The sequence below is a fragment of the Cyprinus carpio genome, chromosome B4 (genome assembly GCF_018340385.1).
Source record: "Cyprinus carpio isolate SPL01 chromosome B4, ASM1834038v1, whole genome shotgun sequence".
Classification (NCBI taxonomy): domain Eukaryota; kingdom Metazoa; phylum Chordata; class Actinopteri; order Cypriniformes; family Cyprinidae; genus Cyprinus; species Cyprinus carpio.
This window is the reverse complement of record NC_056600.1, coordinates 26,913,768-26,931,420: the sequence shown is the minus strand read 5'-3', so window position 1 is coordinate 26,931,420 and position 17,653 is coordinate 26,913,768. Positions and strand designations below refer to the sequence as shown.

The window sequence follows — 17,653 nt, the reverse complement described above, 5'->3', positions numbered from 1 at the left end:
TCTTGTTTTACCTTATTGATGAACAGCAAAATGTAAGTTTGCGAGTAAAGCTCTCGTAAAGCTCGTGAATTATTTCATTAACCTCAGCTGTCTCCATAAGTTTCTGATAAAACAAGTGAAAATACAATGCACGGCATAAATTATAAATGAATTATTATTAATTATTCGGCAGAATATTAGTGAAATTGGTTTTCGCCATTATCTTGTATATGACGGTAGCATGAAGAAGCTTTTAGCCGGCAAGAGAGCTTTTATGCTTGTAAAGTTACCATTACAATTATGTATTAAACATGAGACATGGCTGGGAATGTAGCATTAAAGTGAAAACTGCAGCAGTTTTGTCATTGAAGTAGAAAAAAGAGCGTGTTCTATGTTCAGTTTATAGTTTATGCATATTAATTCGTGAAGACTGTGTTGGGTTTAAAGTTTGCTTGTTTTTCAAAGCCTATCAAGTGTTAAAAGAATGGCTTTCAATTATACCGTAAAGTTTAATTAACTAATATTGAGGAGGGAAATGCATTAATAGAGACAGAATCAGTAGCAGTATTGATATCCAAGTTGGCCTTCATTAATAATAGGTACTTGGAAAAAAGATGCTTAGTAAAACCACATATTTTAAATTTACAATCTTTGTTGTTCTACAATAATTTGGGGATTCGGTCTGAAAATGACAATATGAAACACTATATTAATATGCAAAAGTATTACTTGAAAAGTGCAATTAATTAGTTCACTTAAATCAAGTGACAGCACTAGTCTAAATGACTAGACTAAAAATCTAGTGACTATGTTTGATGTCTGTTGCTTTGTGCCATTAAACCTTTTAACTTGTATTTTTCTTATTTCACCTCAGACCCTGATGGCGCTGAAAAGAGGAGAGTCAAGAAATGAATGGAACTCAAGAGAAAGATCAAAATGATGAGAAACAGTGTGATTTCAAAAGCTGAAGAAAAAATAATATGCTCTCAGTGGTGGAAAGTGTTTTACACAGAAGAAAAAAAAACCGTTAACGTCACATTGAGTAGTTCCCACTGGAGAGGAGACCCTTAATACCTGCAAACTGTGTCGGAAAAAGTTTCTCAGTAAGTGGAAATCTTTTAAAAATCACATGAGAAGTCAGCACTGGAGAGAAGCCATTTTGTGTGTGATCAGTGTGGAAAGAGTTTCAGACAGAAAAAAACTCACTTAATGGCCACATGAGGAGTTCACACTGGAGAGAGGACCAATTCAACAATGTGATCAGTGGTGAAAAAGAGTTTCAGATACAAAGAAAACCTTAATTATCACATGATGATTCATTCAAGAGAGAACAGTTTAAAATGGTCGTCAGTGTAAAAGGAAGTTTCTCAGGACATTAAACACCTAATGAATTCCTGGTAAAATTCACATCGGAAGAAATAGCTTTTTCCTGGGCCCTCACAGTGGAAAGAGTATAAACAAACAAGGCAATAAACCTGAGGATCACTTGAGGGTTCACATGAGGAGAGAAACCTTTCAGCTGCCCTCAGTGGTCGCGAAAGAGTTTCAGGCTCAATCAAAGGAAACGTAAATGACTCACATGAGGATCTTCCCAATGGAGAAGACGCACGTTCCACATTAGTGAATCCGTTTCTATTATCAACAAACACCTGAACACATTCATTTGCTAACTCATTACTGGGGCGAAAATTGCTATTTTACTCTGACCTGACAAGGGTTTAGAAAAAAAGGAGCGATTTCTTACAATCATCTGTGCATTCATCTGGAAGACAATTATTGTCAGTGTTAATATAAAAAAAAACGTCATGCAAATTTAAGATCCTGTTATGTTTTTTCTGGCCCTTCCTGGTCGATTCCTTGCATGTATAGCTCATCGCAATCTGTCCGCAGAAAGTTGTGCAGAGCACAGCCAGCTAAAACAATGTCCTCCACTTTGGCAGTATCTTGAATGTTAATGGTGTTTAGAAAGCTTCTTTAAAACGATTTGCAAGGATACCAAAAGCATTTTCTACCACCCTCCGAGCTCGTGAAAGTCTGTAATTGAGTATGCGTTGCTGAACTGATAGTCTGCGGTTTGGATATGGCTCATGAGATACTCCTTCAAGGGAAATGCCTCATCTGCCACAATACAAAAAGACCCAGACAGTTTGGGAAGTTCCACTGAGTCTCAAATCCATGTGTCACTGTTCCACTGTGTCAGGGCACTGAAATACAAATAAATTACAACCAAGAACACATGTTGGGCTCTTTCATGCCAGCTACAGGATTCCTAAAATGAAAATCTTTAAAAAAAAAAAAAAAAAAAAAAAAAAAAAAAAAAAAAAAAAAAAAAAAAAAAAAAAAACAAAAAAAAAAAAAAAAAAAAAAAAAAAAAAAAAAAAAAAAAATGTACTATAGATATATAAAAACATATTACACACATACCGTGAGGTATTTTATCTTTTAAAACATGATAGATTGCAGAACAGGTTTCAGGAATGAATTGTCGAATGGTTGATACCCCACTCAGAACAGGTATGAAAGGTATTCCTGAAGCTTTCCCCTGTAAATGATAGGAAAGCACATAACACAGTTATCTATACTGTATGGTTTCAACACATTTTCCAGTGTCAATCAAGCACTTTTTGTAGACATTTTGTAAATGCAGTATCAAAACCCTGTTGATGTTATACATCTACAAAACAGGCTGATACACTTCTTCGTTGCATTAAATTATTACTGTATTAAAAACAATTAAAAGTATGTTTATTTGTTAGTAGACTGCCACAATATAGAACTAGAATTTCAAGCTAGCTCAAGCACATTATTAAAAATGAAAGTACACCTACCTTAAACTTAAAATGCATAGAACCACAGTGTAATCATGAGGCGTTCCCCGATGGAGATACAATCATGGTGAGTTTTGTGTTTTGCCTTTGGGTGGATCGGACTGACGAGCAAAATTTTTTAAATCGGAGATTTCAGCTACCTCTAGCTCTCGACAAAGGTTCAGGAAAGCCCCTTGAGCTTTTCACTGTAGTATCCCAAGAATCCAAGCCATTTAGTGCGGTTCCTCCAAATTTTACGCCTCCTATTCTTCTTTTCTTCTTCTACAATAGCAAGACCAAGTGCTGACAGCAGCCAGGCCATTTGCAGATTAACAGACATATTTGCACAAGCGAATCCCTCTATGGTGAGTGAAAATGGTACGCAAACGCTGCTTTGTTATGGTTGTTTGTGTGCAGTACTGGTTCTGGTTTCCCTTTTTACAATGACAATACTACTACAAAACTACTGCCACCTACAGGTATGGAAAGGTATATTCTCTCACGCAGGGCACGGAATGCATGTTCTAGTTTGCAGTCGGCTGTCGTCTGTTTGGTGTGTTCAAGCGCAGCTTTTTGGCCCAGATGCAGCCGACGCGAGGCAACAAACACAGTCGTCGGCTTGGGTGTGTCCCGGTATTTAGAGATATTTTTGCTCATTTTAGAGGGTTTGTCATTCCCCAGTACTTTTCATGCAAATTTCCTTTTGTCCCAAAAGGTGTTAACTCGATCAATGCAAATACCAATTTGTTAGTTCCAGTCTCCATTTCGGGGGATGTTGGTCTCGGGCTGAGTACTTAAAAAAAATCTTGCGAGAAGATCAGGGTGATTCTGCAGCCAGAATGAGCCCATAGTATGAAGAGTGTCCACACATTTTATACTATGTATTTTTCTACAAGTCCGGTATGCATGTTACTCTTAGATTCATCTTTTGAGAAATTGATGTCTTGTATTGATTTGATATGTTTTAATTGGCTATGTAATTGGCATAATACATAGTTACCTGACTGATAACAAATTTACATTTTATTTTATTTTGATTTACTCTGAAATTAATTTTCTCAAGTAGATTAAGTGAAGGCGTATGTTACCGCAAATCTGCGTCCAGGGTTAGTACATAGTGAATCTCAGTTTAAATGGAGCATAGGGCATATCAGGTGATATTATAGATTTCTGACTAACTGCTAGTTTAGTTAAGTTGTTATGCAGTTGGATTAACTATGACAATAGACAATTCTCATAAGACATTAACAGACAATTATCTTTTATTGTAAAACCTGACAAGATCGCGAAATCGAAAGTGAAAGCATCCGAAGCCGAGCTTATAACATAGCAAAAAAGGAACTCCCATTCACAAAATTCAAAATCACAAATAATACTACTGATGAAAAAGAATGTGTTGAATGCTAACCACTTTCGTTTCCATATAACTACAAACTATGATAAAAGTTCAAAAGCATGCATTGATTAAATCGCATGTTGTAGCAAAAAAAACAAACAAAAACAAAACGTGCGCGACCAACTGAGAAAGTTAGTTGCAAAAGAGCGACCAGTGGGAAGAACGAGTCTGGAGTGCTGAATCGCCCAGCTCCCCGGTCAATGATCTAGCACCCCCTCAGCACCTGCGTTCAAAATTCTCTGGCGCCGCCCTTGGTATGGTACATCGATGTATTTTTGAAAAGTGAAAATTAAGTTAAGTTTTCTCAACTCTAAACCCAATCCCCAGGTAAATTAGGTTATTAAATAACCAACTAGCAAAACAATTTAAAACATAAAAAATGCTGTTACAAATAAAGACACAAAAAGGTGACTTAACTGAATACCTGTTTTTTTTTTTTTACATGCTTTGAAAGTGCTTTCAGACTATGCATACAGATTACTTTAAACTGATGTCTGAAACAAGTGCCCTGGGAAAACTGGTGAACAGCAAACCTAACTCATGGAAACAGTATTTGGATGCTGTGATGTTCAGCCTAAGGAAAAAAAAAAAAAAAAACAATCTACGCATCTCATTCGTTCACATTTATTTAATATTGAAAGTAAAAAAAAAAGTGCTTTTTAATTTTTAATTTATCTATTTTTCCAATAAAATGAAAACAAGAATCCAGCTTAATTTTGTTTTCCGTTCAGGGGTAGAAAAATGTAAACAGTTTAAATATTTGATTTCTACACATGGGTGGGAATGAAACACCCCCTCTGCTGATTGGCCATCTGAAAAATCAAACAGTGTCTTCATCAGTACTTCCTCAGTTCCACGCAGCAGAATAATTCAGCAGATTTAGAAGCAGAATCTTAATGCATTTAATGCAAGTTTATTTTTTTTTTCTTACCCCTCTGGTGATATTTTGATGTTTTAATCAAAATTCACTTCAGGTTTTTTTTTTTTTGATTTTTCCTCAGGAAACGAGACTAAATATCTTACATGTTGCTTATCTAGTAAACGCATCTTGATTTAAGAATTTTTCGATATTTTGATTAGAAACAAGACAAAAATACTGAGATAAGCCTTTTTTTGCAGAATGGAAAAAAGAGCAGCAGCACTGACAGCAGTGTTGAGGGCTATGGTGGCAGCATTGCAAGTACTGATAAAAATTCCTTTTTTGTTAGTATAATTTTAATGTTGTTTTTCCACAGGTAACCACGGTAATGATGAGCCGTACTGTAAGTTGTGTATACTTGTCATTAAGCTGTGCATATATGTTTAGACTGATTATTAAATGATGTGAGGTTTGATGTACACGTTTATTGTAACCTGTATATCTCTGTAATATCTCATTTCATTTCTTTTTTTATGGGATAACAATAACGGAATAGGACTCTGGTTCATATGTGAATCTCCATCTTTCGTTCTTGATTCATGAAAACATTCTTGGAAAATGCTTTCGCTTTCATCCATCTTGTGTTGAATAGCACAACTTAGCACAAACTCTAAGGAGCTTTCAAACATACAATAACATAGTGATGTGGTCTGCAGCCTGTGAAATCGTGCGTCTCCTGTTTGAGTTGTGAAATTGACAGCACTCTAATCCAATGGCATGGTAAATATGCAGGAAATAATTGGCAGTGAACCAGACAGTGAGTAGCTGTGTTCTACGTCAAGCGGCGCTACGCTGCGATTAGTGTGTGACATCAGTGGCAGCGCATGAGATTTTAAATGCACTCCAATTGCTCCCGCACTGCAGATGTTATACTCTGATCAATCTGCGCTGTTGGGGGTGGTCACAAAGGGGGGCCAAGCATATTTTGTGGGGGGTCTGTGCCACCCTTCTAGACAAACATGAGAACAAAGTTTATTATGTTGTTTGTTCTTGTTTTATGCTGACCCCCACAGAAATCAAAGCCAGGGAAGTTATCAACCATGTGGGTGATAACCTTTTATGAGACTCTTCCAAAGCCAGGGAACGTGGATCTTACGTGTAATATGTTTTCTTTTTTTCCTTTTTTTTGCCTAAAACTGCAAATTCACTCAAGGGATTGAAAGAAAGCAAATGAGCTTTTACATTGCCAGTGCATAGAAACATTTCATATACGTGGTATCACACAAATATGTTTAAATTAGAAAGCATCTATATAAAATTCTACATGAACTGTAAAATAAAATAACTAAAAAAAGATTCTCAGTAAACAGAATTTACTCTGGGTTTTTTTTTCTCCAGTTAGAGCACTTTTTTCATAACATTCAGTTGTTATTTATTTACTTGTATCTGTGCTGTCTCTGTGTAATTAATTTGCTGTTTGAAAAACTGTGAAAGTGTAAAACACAGGGCTTAAATAACAGTGAGAAATAACAGGTGTGGAGCTAATTAACATCCAAGGAAACAGATTAACGAGAACTGGGGCCTGTACCATGATGGTAAATGAACAAATTTACAGTTACAGGATTAGTTTAGCATTGACAAAACCAATCCGAACCACTCTGATCCGGCTTTGTTGGTACCATGATACTGATCATCAACTTTCTTTGTCAACCCAGGCTTTGATCCTGAGTTTGTGGGGCATGTGCACATGAATGTGTGACCACGAGCCTTGGTTAAATGATAAAGGTTTTGCTAGAGGCTAAGAGATTTAAAAATATGATGAATTTAAATGCATTTGCAATGAAAAAAGTACTTATTTATGAAAGAGGACAAATAAAAGAAATGAAGTGAAACTTAAGTTAGTTTATATAGTTGGAAATATACAGCGATAGAGACTCGAACATGTAAGGTCACGTTGTCATTTTTAAAGCATTTTCTATTAATTCTACAGCTTATTTATATTACATACAATATGTATATATTAACATTCATTTAAAATAAATGATTTATAATAACTAAAATTGTTTGTGTGTAATGGATTAATAATAATATAAATCCTATAATTATATAAATCAAATAGAATAATTAAGTAATTATCATTAAAGCCAGACAATTTTTTTTAGTACTAGTGATCTTTAATTTGTAGCAATTTCTATGCCTCCTTGAACAAAGGATGTGATTGGCTGAATACTCCTTGGCGCGGAGCACACATGAAACATTACGCGTTCCCAAACTTCCCCCATTTCAACAGTGATGATTCTGGTGAAGCACTGTCGGAGCTAAACTGCTAATTAGTGGATATTTTGTGTATATATAAATCTATATAGGCACACTGGTAAGTTGGATTAAACGGTTTTAGCACTGTGTGGTTTAAAACATGAGTAGAATGTACACTATTTTGACGGCACATAAACATATTTAACTTAGGCAGCACATGTTAGCACACTTGAGAGCTCTAAAACGTGAAATATTCTGTAAAATATATGTTTGTTAAGTACTATGTACATTGCTAAGTAGAATCAAACCGTTTTAGCAGTGCGTCGTATTAAATAGGCTAAGTTACGAGTAAATTAGCATGTAACGTACCCTGTTTTCATGCAGTCCAGAAAGTTCAGACCAGTATTTAAAATATCATAAGTGCTTGAAATCGTAAACATACTGTAGATTAACGTGTTGCTACTACACATGCCCTTACGGTGTTTACATGTAATATTTCTATGTGCCAACACCAGTGTCGCGATGTCAAAGAACTAATCGCTCACTTAAAGGAACATATCGCTGAAGGGCGTGTTGTGACATGTCCGGTGACAGGATGTAATCATACTTTCACTGTAAAGTCATGGTTTACTTCCCACATGTCCAGAAAGCACAGGCAGTGTCGCGTAGATAGTATAAGTGATCTTTATAGAGAGACAGTTTCTCAGTCTTTTGAAACTGAACCTTTAGTTACAGGCCCCACAGAGGGATCTAGTGAGACTGATGAAGGTGAAGTTCATCTTACAGAGAATTTCAGTGATCTGTTTCTCAGAAATATTAGTCTTTTCTACTTGAAATTACATGGGCAGTTTCTTCTGCCAGCATCAACTATACAAAATACTGTTGAAGAAATGCAGAGCATACATGAACTTGGACAGACATATTCTTTGAACAAATTGAGTGCATTCCTGAAAAATGATTTAGAGTTAACAGATGAGGACATTGGTAGAATATGTGATGTTGTGAAGGAATCTGAGCCATTCACCATTGTTCTTGAAGGACCAATGAGAACAATTTTTTCAAGAACAAAGGCTTTTAAAGAGATGTTCAGACACACAGAACCTGTAAAGTTGTACTCAGGAACAGATGAAACGAGGTCACAGAGGTTTGCCTACTATGTTCCTCTGAAAGACACTTTGAGATGTTTAATGGAGTCTGACTTATGGCAAAAATGTGCTGCACAGGATACATTCTTTGTGATGTCAGTGATGGTCAGGTATACAAAAACAATGAGTTATTCTCTCAAAAGGCATCATGTCTCAAACTAATTCTATATCAAGATTCTTTTGAGGTGGTGAACCCATTAGGTTCAGCAAAAAGCAAGCACAAAGTACTAGCAGTATATCTGTCTCTGGCTAATTTACCACCTCATATAAGATCAAGCACAGACCACATGTCACTTGTAATGCTGTGTCGAGAAAAAGATTTCAAATACTTCAGACATGAGAAAGTTTTCTCCAGGCTAACTGCAGACTTAAAGGACTTGGAAGATAATGGAATAACTATGGCAGAGGAAACAGTTAAAGGGACTGTTTTGAGTATTAAAGGTGACAATTTGGGGTCTCACAGTATCGGTGGATCCACTGAAAATTTTAGTGTCTCTGAATATTTCTGCAGGCATTGCCTGATAACCAAATGCATGTGGGTCTCAGCGCACTCCTGAAAACTACAATTCAGCTGTAGACATTTTACAATCTGAGGGACAACAAACCGTTGAAGGTATAACATGCAAGTCAATTTTTAATTCATTGAATTACTTCAATGTTTGCATGCCTGGCCTGCCACCTTGTTTAGGCCACGACATTTTTGAGGGTATCCTTTCCTATGATTTAGCGCTTTACCTCAAGTACTTCAAACAGAAAAAGTGGTTCACCTATTCAGTTTTGAATAGACACATTAAGCAGTTTAAATGCAGTGCATCTGATGCATTGAGTAAGCCATGTGCAGTGAGCTCCAATGGAGTAAAGCTTTCTGGTCAGGCTAATCAGAACTGGAATTTTCTAAGACTTCTTCCTGTGATCATGGGTGACAAGGTAAAAGAACCCATGGATGATGTTTGGCAGTTGACCCTTCAACTGAAAGATATTGTTGAGATGATTTGTGCACAGAGCATGGTTGATTTTTGGAATTTGATGCTTTGATTTTAAGGTTTTGTTGTTTTGTTTTGTTGTGGGAGGTTTTCATTTGAGTAAGCACAGTTACTTTAAAAGATGTGCTAGGAACTTGAAGAATTTTAAAAACTTGTGCTTCACTCTCTCTGAAAGGCATCAAATGTTCCAGGCCTGTCTGTCAGAAGGGTCAATGTGTGATTAAATTGTAAGAGTAAAAAACAGCACTGCATTTTACCAAAAGCTGTATGGTGATTCTGTTAAAGATGCAGTGAGGTGCATTGGTTTTACAGAGAATAATACCAAAATCTCAGCAGAAGTAATGTACAGGGGTACGTTATACAGAAAAGGCCAGTTCCTTGTGACAAATAATATGGACTCAGTAGAGTTTGGAGAACTTGCACTTGTTCTCAGAAAAGATGAAGTCATTCATTTTCTGTTGAGAAAGTTTGTAGTAGAGTTCATCCCTGAATACCATTTGCATGAATTGAAAAATCAGACTGAAGTAATGCAATGTGTGAAAATTAATGACCGGGCAGATTTCTATCCTTTCACTTCATATGTGATGAATGAAAAACTGGTTATTCCATTAAAACACAGCGTGATGTCACACTGAATATGTTTGTTGATCTGTATTTTCTAATACTTGGTTTATTAATGACTGTTATTTGGTTGTTTTCAGAAATGGGAGAATCAGAGATGAACATTTCAAACATAACCAGTGCCACTGATGATGTATTACCGGATCTCCCAGTCACAACAAAAAAATCTCTTGAGGACACCATAAAATCACTTGGAGTGGAGAGCCCAGAAGATTTCAGATTTCTTCAGGAATCAGATCTTGTTTCTGTAATGAGGCCCATTCAAGCCAGGACATTTATTTCTGTTCTAAAGGAGACTAGTAAGTCCATGCATTTGTTTAAGTTACAAAAACCTTAATGGTCAGACAAATAAAATAAGACATTTCTTTTGTTATTAACAGTGAGTGAACTGTAAAAACAAGCTTGTCTGAAATGTACTGCTAGTCAATCTAAATGAGCACCTGGTTTGACATGACAAGAGGGCAATAAATGATGATGATAGTTGGACCAGGAATAGTTCAACCAAAATTAAAACTAAGTACCTGCATATGACTTTTTTACAGCACACATTTCCAAAACCCCAAGGCAACAAGACTGTTCATCTCCAGGATCTTCTCTGTCCCAAAGTTCTTCGTCCTCTTCTTTCAGCAGTTCCTCCCCTCTTAATGTAAACTGGGTGGACAGCTTCGAAGTCCCATGGAAAAAGTTTCCTGCAGGCACTTGCGAGACAGAAAAGGCCTAGTCCTCGGCTGCGCTGGGAAATGGTGAGGATTGTTGTTGCAGCGAAGTTTGTGCTTGTCCAAGTAGGAAGAATTTAATGGAAGTCGCCAAAAGAATGGTTGCCAAATATCCAAAGTCTTTGCAAGATGTAATTGAAGAGAGTGTGATTGGTCCTGGATACTACTCCTTGGTCAAACAATTTCAAACCAGAGTTGAAAATGCAAGAAGGACCAGCACACCAAAATAAAAAAGCGTTTTCATGATACAGATGAATGTGACACTGAGGAAGTCACACCTGAAAAAAGAGCTGCGGTCCAGGATACATATGGCTGTGTTAATTGGGAAGTTAAATTTATGCCCATCAGTGAAACTGCCGAGAGTCAGCAGTTGAAAAAAGAGAAAATGAAGAATCTATTGCAAACAACTGAATTGAATGAAGAAGAAATGAAGGCTCTCATGAAGTCTACATTCGAATGTTTGCGCAAACAAGAACAAGGGTGTCTTACAGACTGTCACAAAACTACAAGTTTTGAGAGCACAGAGAAATGGTTGCTCGGAGGATGTGAAAGACATGATCCTTCTACTTCTGTCCTATTTTGATGAGAAAGAGCAGTTCCTCCTTCATTATGTAGAAGAGACAAGCCTCGCAAAGGTTGTAGTGTTAGAAAACCTGCCTGTGATGCCGTGCATTATTGTGTGTGGTGAGTGAAAGTTTTGTTAATTTACAGTAGAACCCTTAAGCTTTAATTTGTACATGTTTAGTTATAAAGTTTATAAGTTTGAATACCACTTGCAGAGTATGCAAAATGATAGGGTTTCCCAAAAATTTTAATTCTGTTATTATTTACTCACCTTCTTATCATTTTAAACCTGTATGACTTTGCTCTCCAGAACACAAAAGAAGATATATAAAAAAAAATGCTTAACAGCAGTGGCACCCATTGACTTCTATTGTATAGTAACAAAACCAACACAAGTGAATGGGGGCCACTTACCAACATTCTTCAAAATTGTGTTCTGGCGGTTTATTTTTTACAGTGCACTTAAGCCCGGGACACACCAAGCTGACAATCGGCCATTTGCCATCGTCGGACCGATGGCGAGCAACGGTCGGGCTAGTTTGTTTGGTGTGTTCCACTCGTCGGGCTCACATCGACATCGGGGCTGTTGGCGAGAGTGAGAGCTCTGATTGGATGTTCACTTCAGCGAAAGAGTCAGTGCCGAGAATTAAAGCAAAAGTGATGAAAACAAGCATGTGAATGAAGGCGGTACAGACACAAGGCTGTTTGTGATCTTTCCCAATCATTGTAATACTCGAATGTTTTCATAACAACATGAGCCGCTTAAAATGATTAAAGTTATCAACGTTACTGATATTCAGAATGGTAAGCAAGCACTGTTTTGTTTACATTTCGTATATCTGCGTTTATCTCGTATATCTTTGTTTTGATTTCTCATTTTGAATGACGAATATATGCGCAGAACGTATGTGTGTTTGCCGTTGGCTGTAGTCTGTGCGGTGTGTTGAATTGTGCAAAGAATTGTAAGGCTACACTGTAAAAAGTGATTTTATTTTTAACTTTATAAATAAAAACAGCATAATTCAAGTACATTTTACAAAAAAAATCCTATTTAGATTTTTTACTACAAAATGTCACGTTTAATTCAATAACTACTTGAGGTTTTGTTTTCATTTATTGCGCTTAAATGCATAAGTAAATTCAAATAAATATTTACTTAGTGTTTTGTTTTCTAATGAACTAATGCAAAAAATGACAAATGCAAGTAAAATGAAAATTTTGTGATTAATCACTTACCCCCATGTCATTCCAAACCCGTAAAAGCTTAGTTTGTCTTCGGAGCACAATTTGATATTTTGTGTGTGAAATGTTGTGGTTTTGAGTGTGTCATATAGTGTGAAATATATATAAGTGTGTAGGTGTAGGAAAGTATGAAAAGCATTGTCAGAATAGTCCATCTCCCATCAGTGGTACAACCGTAACGTTATTAAGCGACGAGAATACTTTTTGTATGCGAATAATGATGTGGAGTTACACAGAGGAGACTAATTGTTGAATTAATTCATTATTTTTATGTTATTCACATACTAAAAGTATTCTTGTCGTTTCATAATGTTACGGTTGAACCACTGATGGCAGATGGACTATTCTGCACACTGAAAATTACTGCTCCAGAAGATATTCCGATATGTGGTACCATTACCTGCGCTTCCACTCATGTGATTTATTTAATTCGTTGTCCTTGAGGTCTTGCATACGTGGGTAAAACATTCAGACAATTACGCACTCGCATTAGTGAACATCGCAGTAACATTCAAACTTGAGATATGCGCAGTCCTATAGCGTCTCATTTTAGACAAGTAGGCCATAACGTCAGCGTTTTGCAGTATATTGGTATAGAAAAGGTAACAAAACCCTCAAGAGGAGGAGATTATGAGAAGAATTATTACAGAGGAAATGTTTTTGGATTTATACCTTAAATACTTTGTCACCTTTAGGGTTGAATGAGGATTTTGATATAAAGCCATTTTTATAGTGATTCAAAAAAGATTTTGTAGCTTGTATTTGTTAAATAATATACATGACTTGTATGTGTCACATGATTTCTTGGGTGTACCTAATTAAGGTGATCACCTGTGTCTATTTAAAGTTATATTAATAAGATAACATGCAAACTTAAAGCTGGATGGCTGGTGCTGATGAGTGTTTAGTAAACACTGTAACTGAGCACTGCAAAGGAAACTCAAAGAGTTTATTAGTAGACACATAACCACCAGCAATTTAATACACATAAGTATATACAGAAAGGGTTACATACTCACCCACCCTCCTGCGCTGGAGCCCCGCTCAAGGGGCGCCTCCTTTTAGTCCGGACCATCTGTAAGGTGGTTGCTATGAAAATAGAACCAGCCAAAAACATTATAGGTCCAGCATAGGAGACTGTTATGCGAGAGGTTTCCACCTAACCTCGATCAGGTGGAGAGCTGGTGGTTACAGGGGAATTAGGAAGGGGAGGATAAAAGCAGAAGTTAAAAATCCCTAAAGGGAACGAGTAGATACCTCGGTATCGCTCTGATTCGGACAAGAACGCTGCCTCATCTGGATCACATCCCTTACAGTGAAAATCCCATTATTTGCCTCAGAAATGGATGACGCCAGTGAGTTAGTGAATTACACCTTCAGTTGTGATGGTGTTGTGGTGCAGCTGTCTGATGTGCCAGCTATAAAAGCTGGACTCTTTTTGTTGGGAAAGTGGATACTACTAAGATAAATAACCCCATGGCATCTCATCAAAAATCGATATCGATCTCAGGCAGTACAGTGCAGAGGGAGTGAGTGCCCTCAGGTAAACAGTGGGGATCGTTTTGGCATATGTGGACTGTGGTTACTTTCTTAATGTAAGTTGTGTACCTGCAAATCCAAGTCTCCACACACCATGTTATGAAATGAAATGATGGCCAAGGCTCATACCATCAGTTTGATAAATGCTTTGTACAAGCATTTTGTGGGCCGGTTGAGGGCTCTTTCACCTGGAGATTTAGAGAGGCCCACTCAGCAGAAGACAAATTTGAACCAGTTGGGGAGGATGAACGTGCTGCATAAGGATCAGCAGTTAATCCTCTAGTTGTTCAGTCAGTCTCTCCTTGTGGTTAACAACGATCTGGACATGTCAATCATTATGACTTTAACAAAGTTTGGTCAAAAGGATGACCGAGAGTTTGACCTTAGCAGTTTGGTAGATACATCAGGCGTAGTGAACGTGTCCTAGCATGCAGCTTGTATTGTCCATCCCACAGACCCTTCTGTGGATCTTTTGTGGTCTCGAGTTGGGTTGCAGGAGGTGGTGGGTACATGGGGAACCCTCTATTTTGGTCGGTCACTCTGTGCTTCTTCTGGGATATACGCGGTATCCCTTGGAGAAAGTGGAACACATCCCGAAAGCTTGACCAGCATGAGGGGGTTCCTCGGTTTGGGTTCAGTCGGCAGTGCCAGTGTTGGTGAATCGCCTCCTCCACCGGAAATGTGGCTCTGAGATGATCTTCAGAAGACAAGCGTTGAATGTATATTTCCACTCACTCACTGACTGTCTTCTAGCAGGTCCTCATGTGATTGGTGAGGAGTTAGTGAAGATTCTTCAGATCGTCCCATTGAGAATTTAGTCTACTGCCAGACCGTGGGTGAGTTCTGCAGGGAGGTGTGTGATAGGAAGGCATTTTGGTATCCCCACACTTTTTTTTTTTTTTGCATTATTGACACACTGTTTTCCTAATTAATGTTGTTCTGTTGCTTTGACACAATCTGTATTGTTAAAAGCGCTATATAAATAAAGGTGACTTGACTTGACTTGACACCTTCGGGAGAGCTGCAGATATGGTCACATCAATGTCTTTGGATCCTGCCCGTTGCCTGGAACTGGGGATGTCCCAACTGAAGTACTATCCCCATATTAAGTACTGGGACGAAAATAGGAATCGCAAGGCTAAACGGAACTGGAAGGGTTTTGTGAAGCTACACAAAACTAATGAAGTTTTCTCAGCAGAGAAATGGTTGGAGAAATGTATAGAGCGTTTGCCAAAAGGCATGCCAAAGGAAAGAATGGTCACTGGTTTGGTGTTTCTGTGCTGCATTGGTATAATTCAAAATCAGGATTACGTGTCTTTCCAAAGTCCAAAAACATCTTCAGGAGTTAAGTGTCTTGTCTCAGCTGCTTCTTGTTTAGTCTCCTGCAGTTAGGAGGTTTCACGAGTCAGTACCATATAAAATGGTACTGCCTCCTGCTGTACCAAAAACACCTGCCTGTCCACGTCCTCCAGTAACAGAACCACACACTGAAGTCCTGAAAGAAGTGGTAGAGGAGCAAGTAGATGATGAAGTTGTAGAAAGAATTGCGCCAGCATATGTGCCTGCGAGCTCAAACACTACGTGGACAAATTTGGAGATCTCCTGTATAGATCTTAGCTGTCAGCTAAGCCATCGCCGGACTTACGAACAGTACGTGAGGTGCTATAGGGAGAGCTCTATGGGTGTTAGAACATTTTATGCCTTCAGAGCGAAACATAATTGCCTGACACCAGATGAATGAGGCACAGTAATTTTAAAGCTTTATTTAAACATTTACATTAGATATTTGAACATGCTATTAGTTAAACATTGGTAATGTTATTGTTTTAATGATTATGCAAACAAAAATCATTTTATTTGTTGTTTGTTGATTTTAAATATAAAACTTGGTGAAGTGATTTATGTGTCAGTACTTACCATGCTTATAGTATCTCCAGCAGATTTTAACAATACTGTGATAATCCCTAGTCAGGATAATAATGGTTCAAAAGTGTTTCAGGTTTACATATAACCCTTTTCTGAGTCCGAAATTTAGCAAATCTTTGACATGGCCTAACTCGATCATTATTAAAAATAACAAGATTCTATTTTCACAAAATGATCATTACATACTCCCTGTCTAATTTCCGTTCACATGCCTGGGTGTGGTACATGACAAGACGCACATTTGCTGTATTCCTTTCATGTTGATCTCTTGGATAAATGCTTTGATATGAAGTAACAAAGATTTTTTTCAGGACGGAAGGGAGTGCAGGCAGCTGAATCAAGTCTACCAAGTGAGTCTTATATTTGTATACTTCAGTATTGGTAGCCTAGACTAGGACTGAGCGTAAAAGAAATCTTGTCACCAAGGCTGCATTTATTTGTACAGTAAAATAGCAATATTATCAGGGGTGCACATAAGTTTTTTTAGCCTGGTTCTCATAAAAGTACCTGGAGATTTGCTTTGGTCCTCGCACTGCACATAGTGTGACCCATTAAATATAACAAAAAAACTATTTTGTAATAAAATAATAAAGTGTGGTAATACTATTATATTTTAAAATAAAAAAGGAGTATTAAATAAAAATACAGTTATTTTATAGTTAACTTCCTTGTGTTTACCACTCATTCTGTAGGTAAAGATATTTACCACGTATGTACCAGCGAAGTACACTAACTGTAAAGTGCTACCGTTGTGTATTTGTATCATATTAAGGTACATACAAGTTTGTGTTGTGGTAGTGATAGTTTCATTTTAAAATATAGTCTTCTCACAAATCCATCTAAATGCCCCATTACATGGACAATCATTCCATCCGTATGAAGCTACAACACAGTCTTCCTCTAGACCCATGTAACTGTTTGGCTCTCCAGATGTCCAGAAGCTGAAATTATAGATCAGGATTAGATATTCAGTCTACTGTCTGTGCGATATGATACTGATTGTGAGGACCATTTATTAAATATTAATCAGATCAATTCAGTGACTTCTCACCCAGAGGTCAGTGTGCTGCCATCAACCCATTTCCATCTGCCCTCTTCATCACTGTCAGTCAAACCAATCCAGACTGCTGTCCAAACAGACACGCTCCTAACAAAGTCCTGAGAATAATAACACAGATACATATCATCACTTAGCAGCTACACACACACCAACCCCATAAACCTACCTCTTACAGAAAACTGTGCATTTTTAGATTTTCAAATAACTTCATTCTGTATGATTTATATGCTTGTTTCCTCATTCAGACCAAAAATGTCCCAACAAGGACAAAGATTTCAGACATTGCCATCTTTGTAAGGACATTTTGTCCCTTTAACATAGGGTTTACCAGGACACACACACACACACAATCTTTCACTCACTTCTTCCCCTCTGTTGTTGATGATGATCAGATCTGCTCCTCTCTCTCTACAGTATCTTCTGCTCTCAGTCCAGTTCTTCATCTCAGAGGAAAAAAAAGTATAGACTGGATTGATGGCACATCCATCCATCTATAAATACAACCAGTGCTTTATTTCAATCTCCTCCAAACAAATGTTTTAACTCGTCTCTGTCATCTG

The 17,653-nt window shown here is 37.4% G+C and overlaps 1 protein-coding gene across 1 annotated transcript; it reads right to left on the bottom strand.

Moving 5' to 3' along the window:
• Positions 1 to 16,725: 16,725 nt before the first annotated feature.
• LOC122137170 (CD209 antigen-like protein C) lies at positions 16,726 to 17,653 on the bottom strand. The gene is made up of 3 exons (XM_042722888.1): positions 17,456 to 17,653; positions 17,085 to 17,191; positions 16,726 to 16,974 (listed from the first exon to the last, which is right to left on the bottom strand). The coding sequence occupies exons 1-3, from the start codon at positions 17,582 to 17,584 to the stop codon at positions 16,845 to 16,847; spliced, it is 366 nt and encodes a 121-aa protein (XP_042578822.1). The 5' UTR covers positions 17,585 to 17,653; the 3' UTR covers positions 16,726 to 16,844.

What these genes read in the sequence shown, in the direction of transcription:
- LOC122137170 (XM_042722888.1), bottom strand. Translation starts at nt 17,584, where the DNA reads ATGGATGGATGTGCCATCAATCCAGTCTATACTTTTTTTTCCTCTGAG. An exon ending in TCAACAACAGAGGGGAAGAA is followed by an intron (nt 17,192 to 17,455) that starts GTGAGTGAAAGA and finishes TATTATTCTCAG; the next exon opens with GACTTTGTTAGGAGCGTGTC. An exon ending in GGCAGCACACTGACCTCTGG is followed by an intron (nt 16,975 to 17,084) that starts GTGAGAAGTCAC and finishes CTATAATTTCAG; the next exon opens with CTTCTGGACATCTGGAGAGC.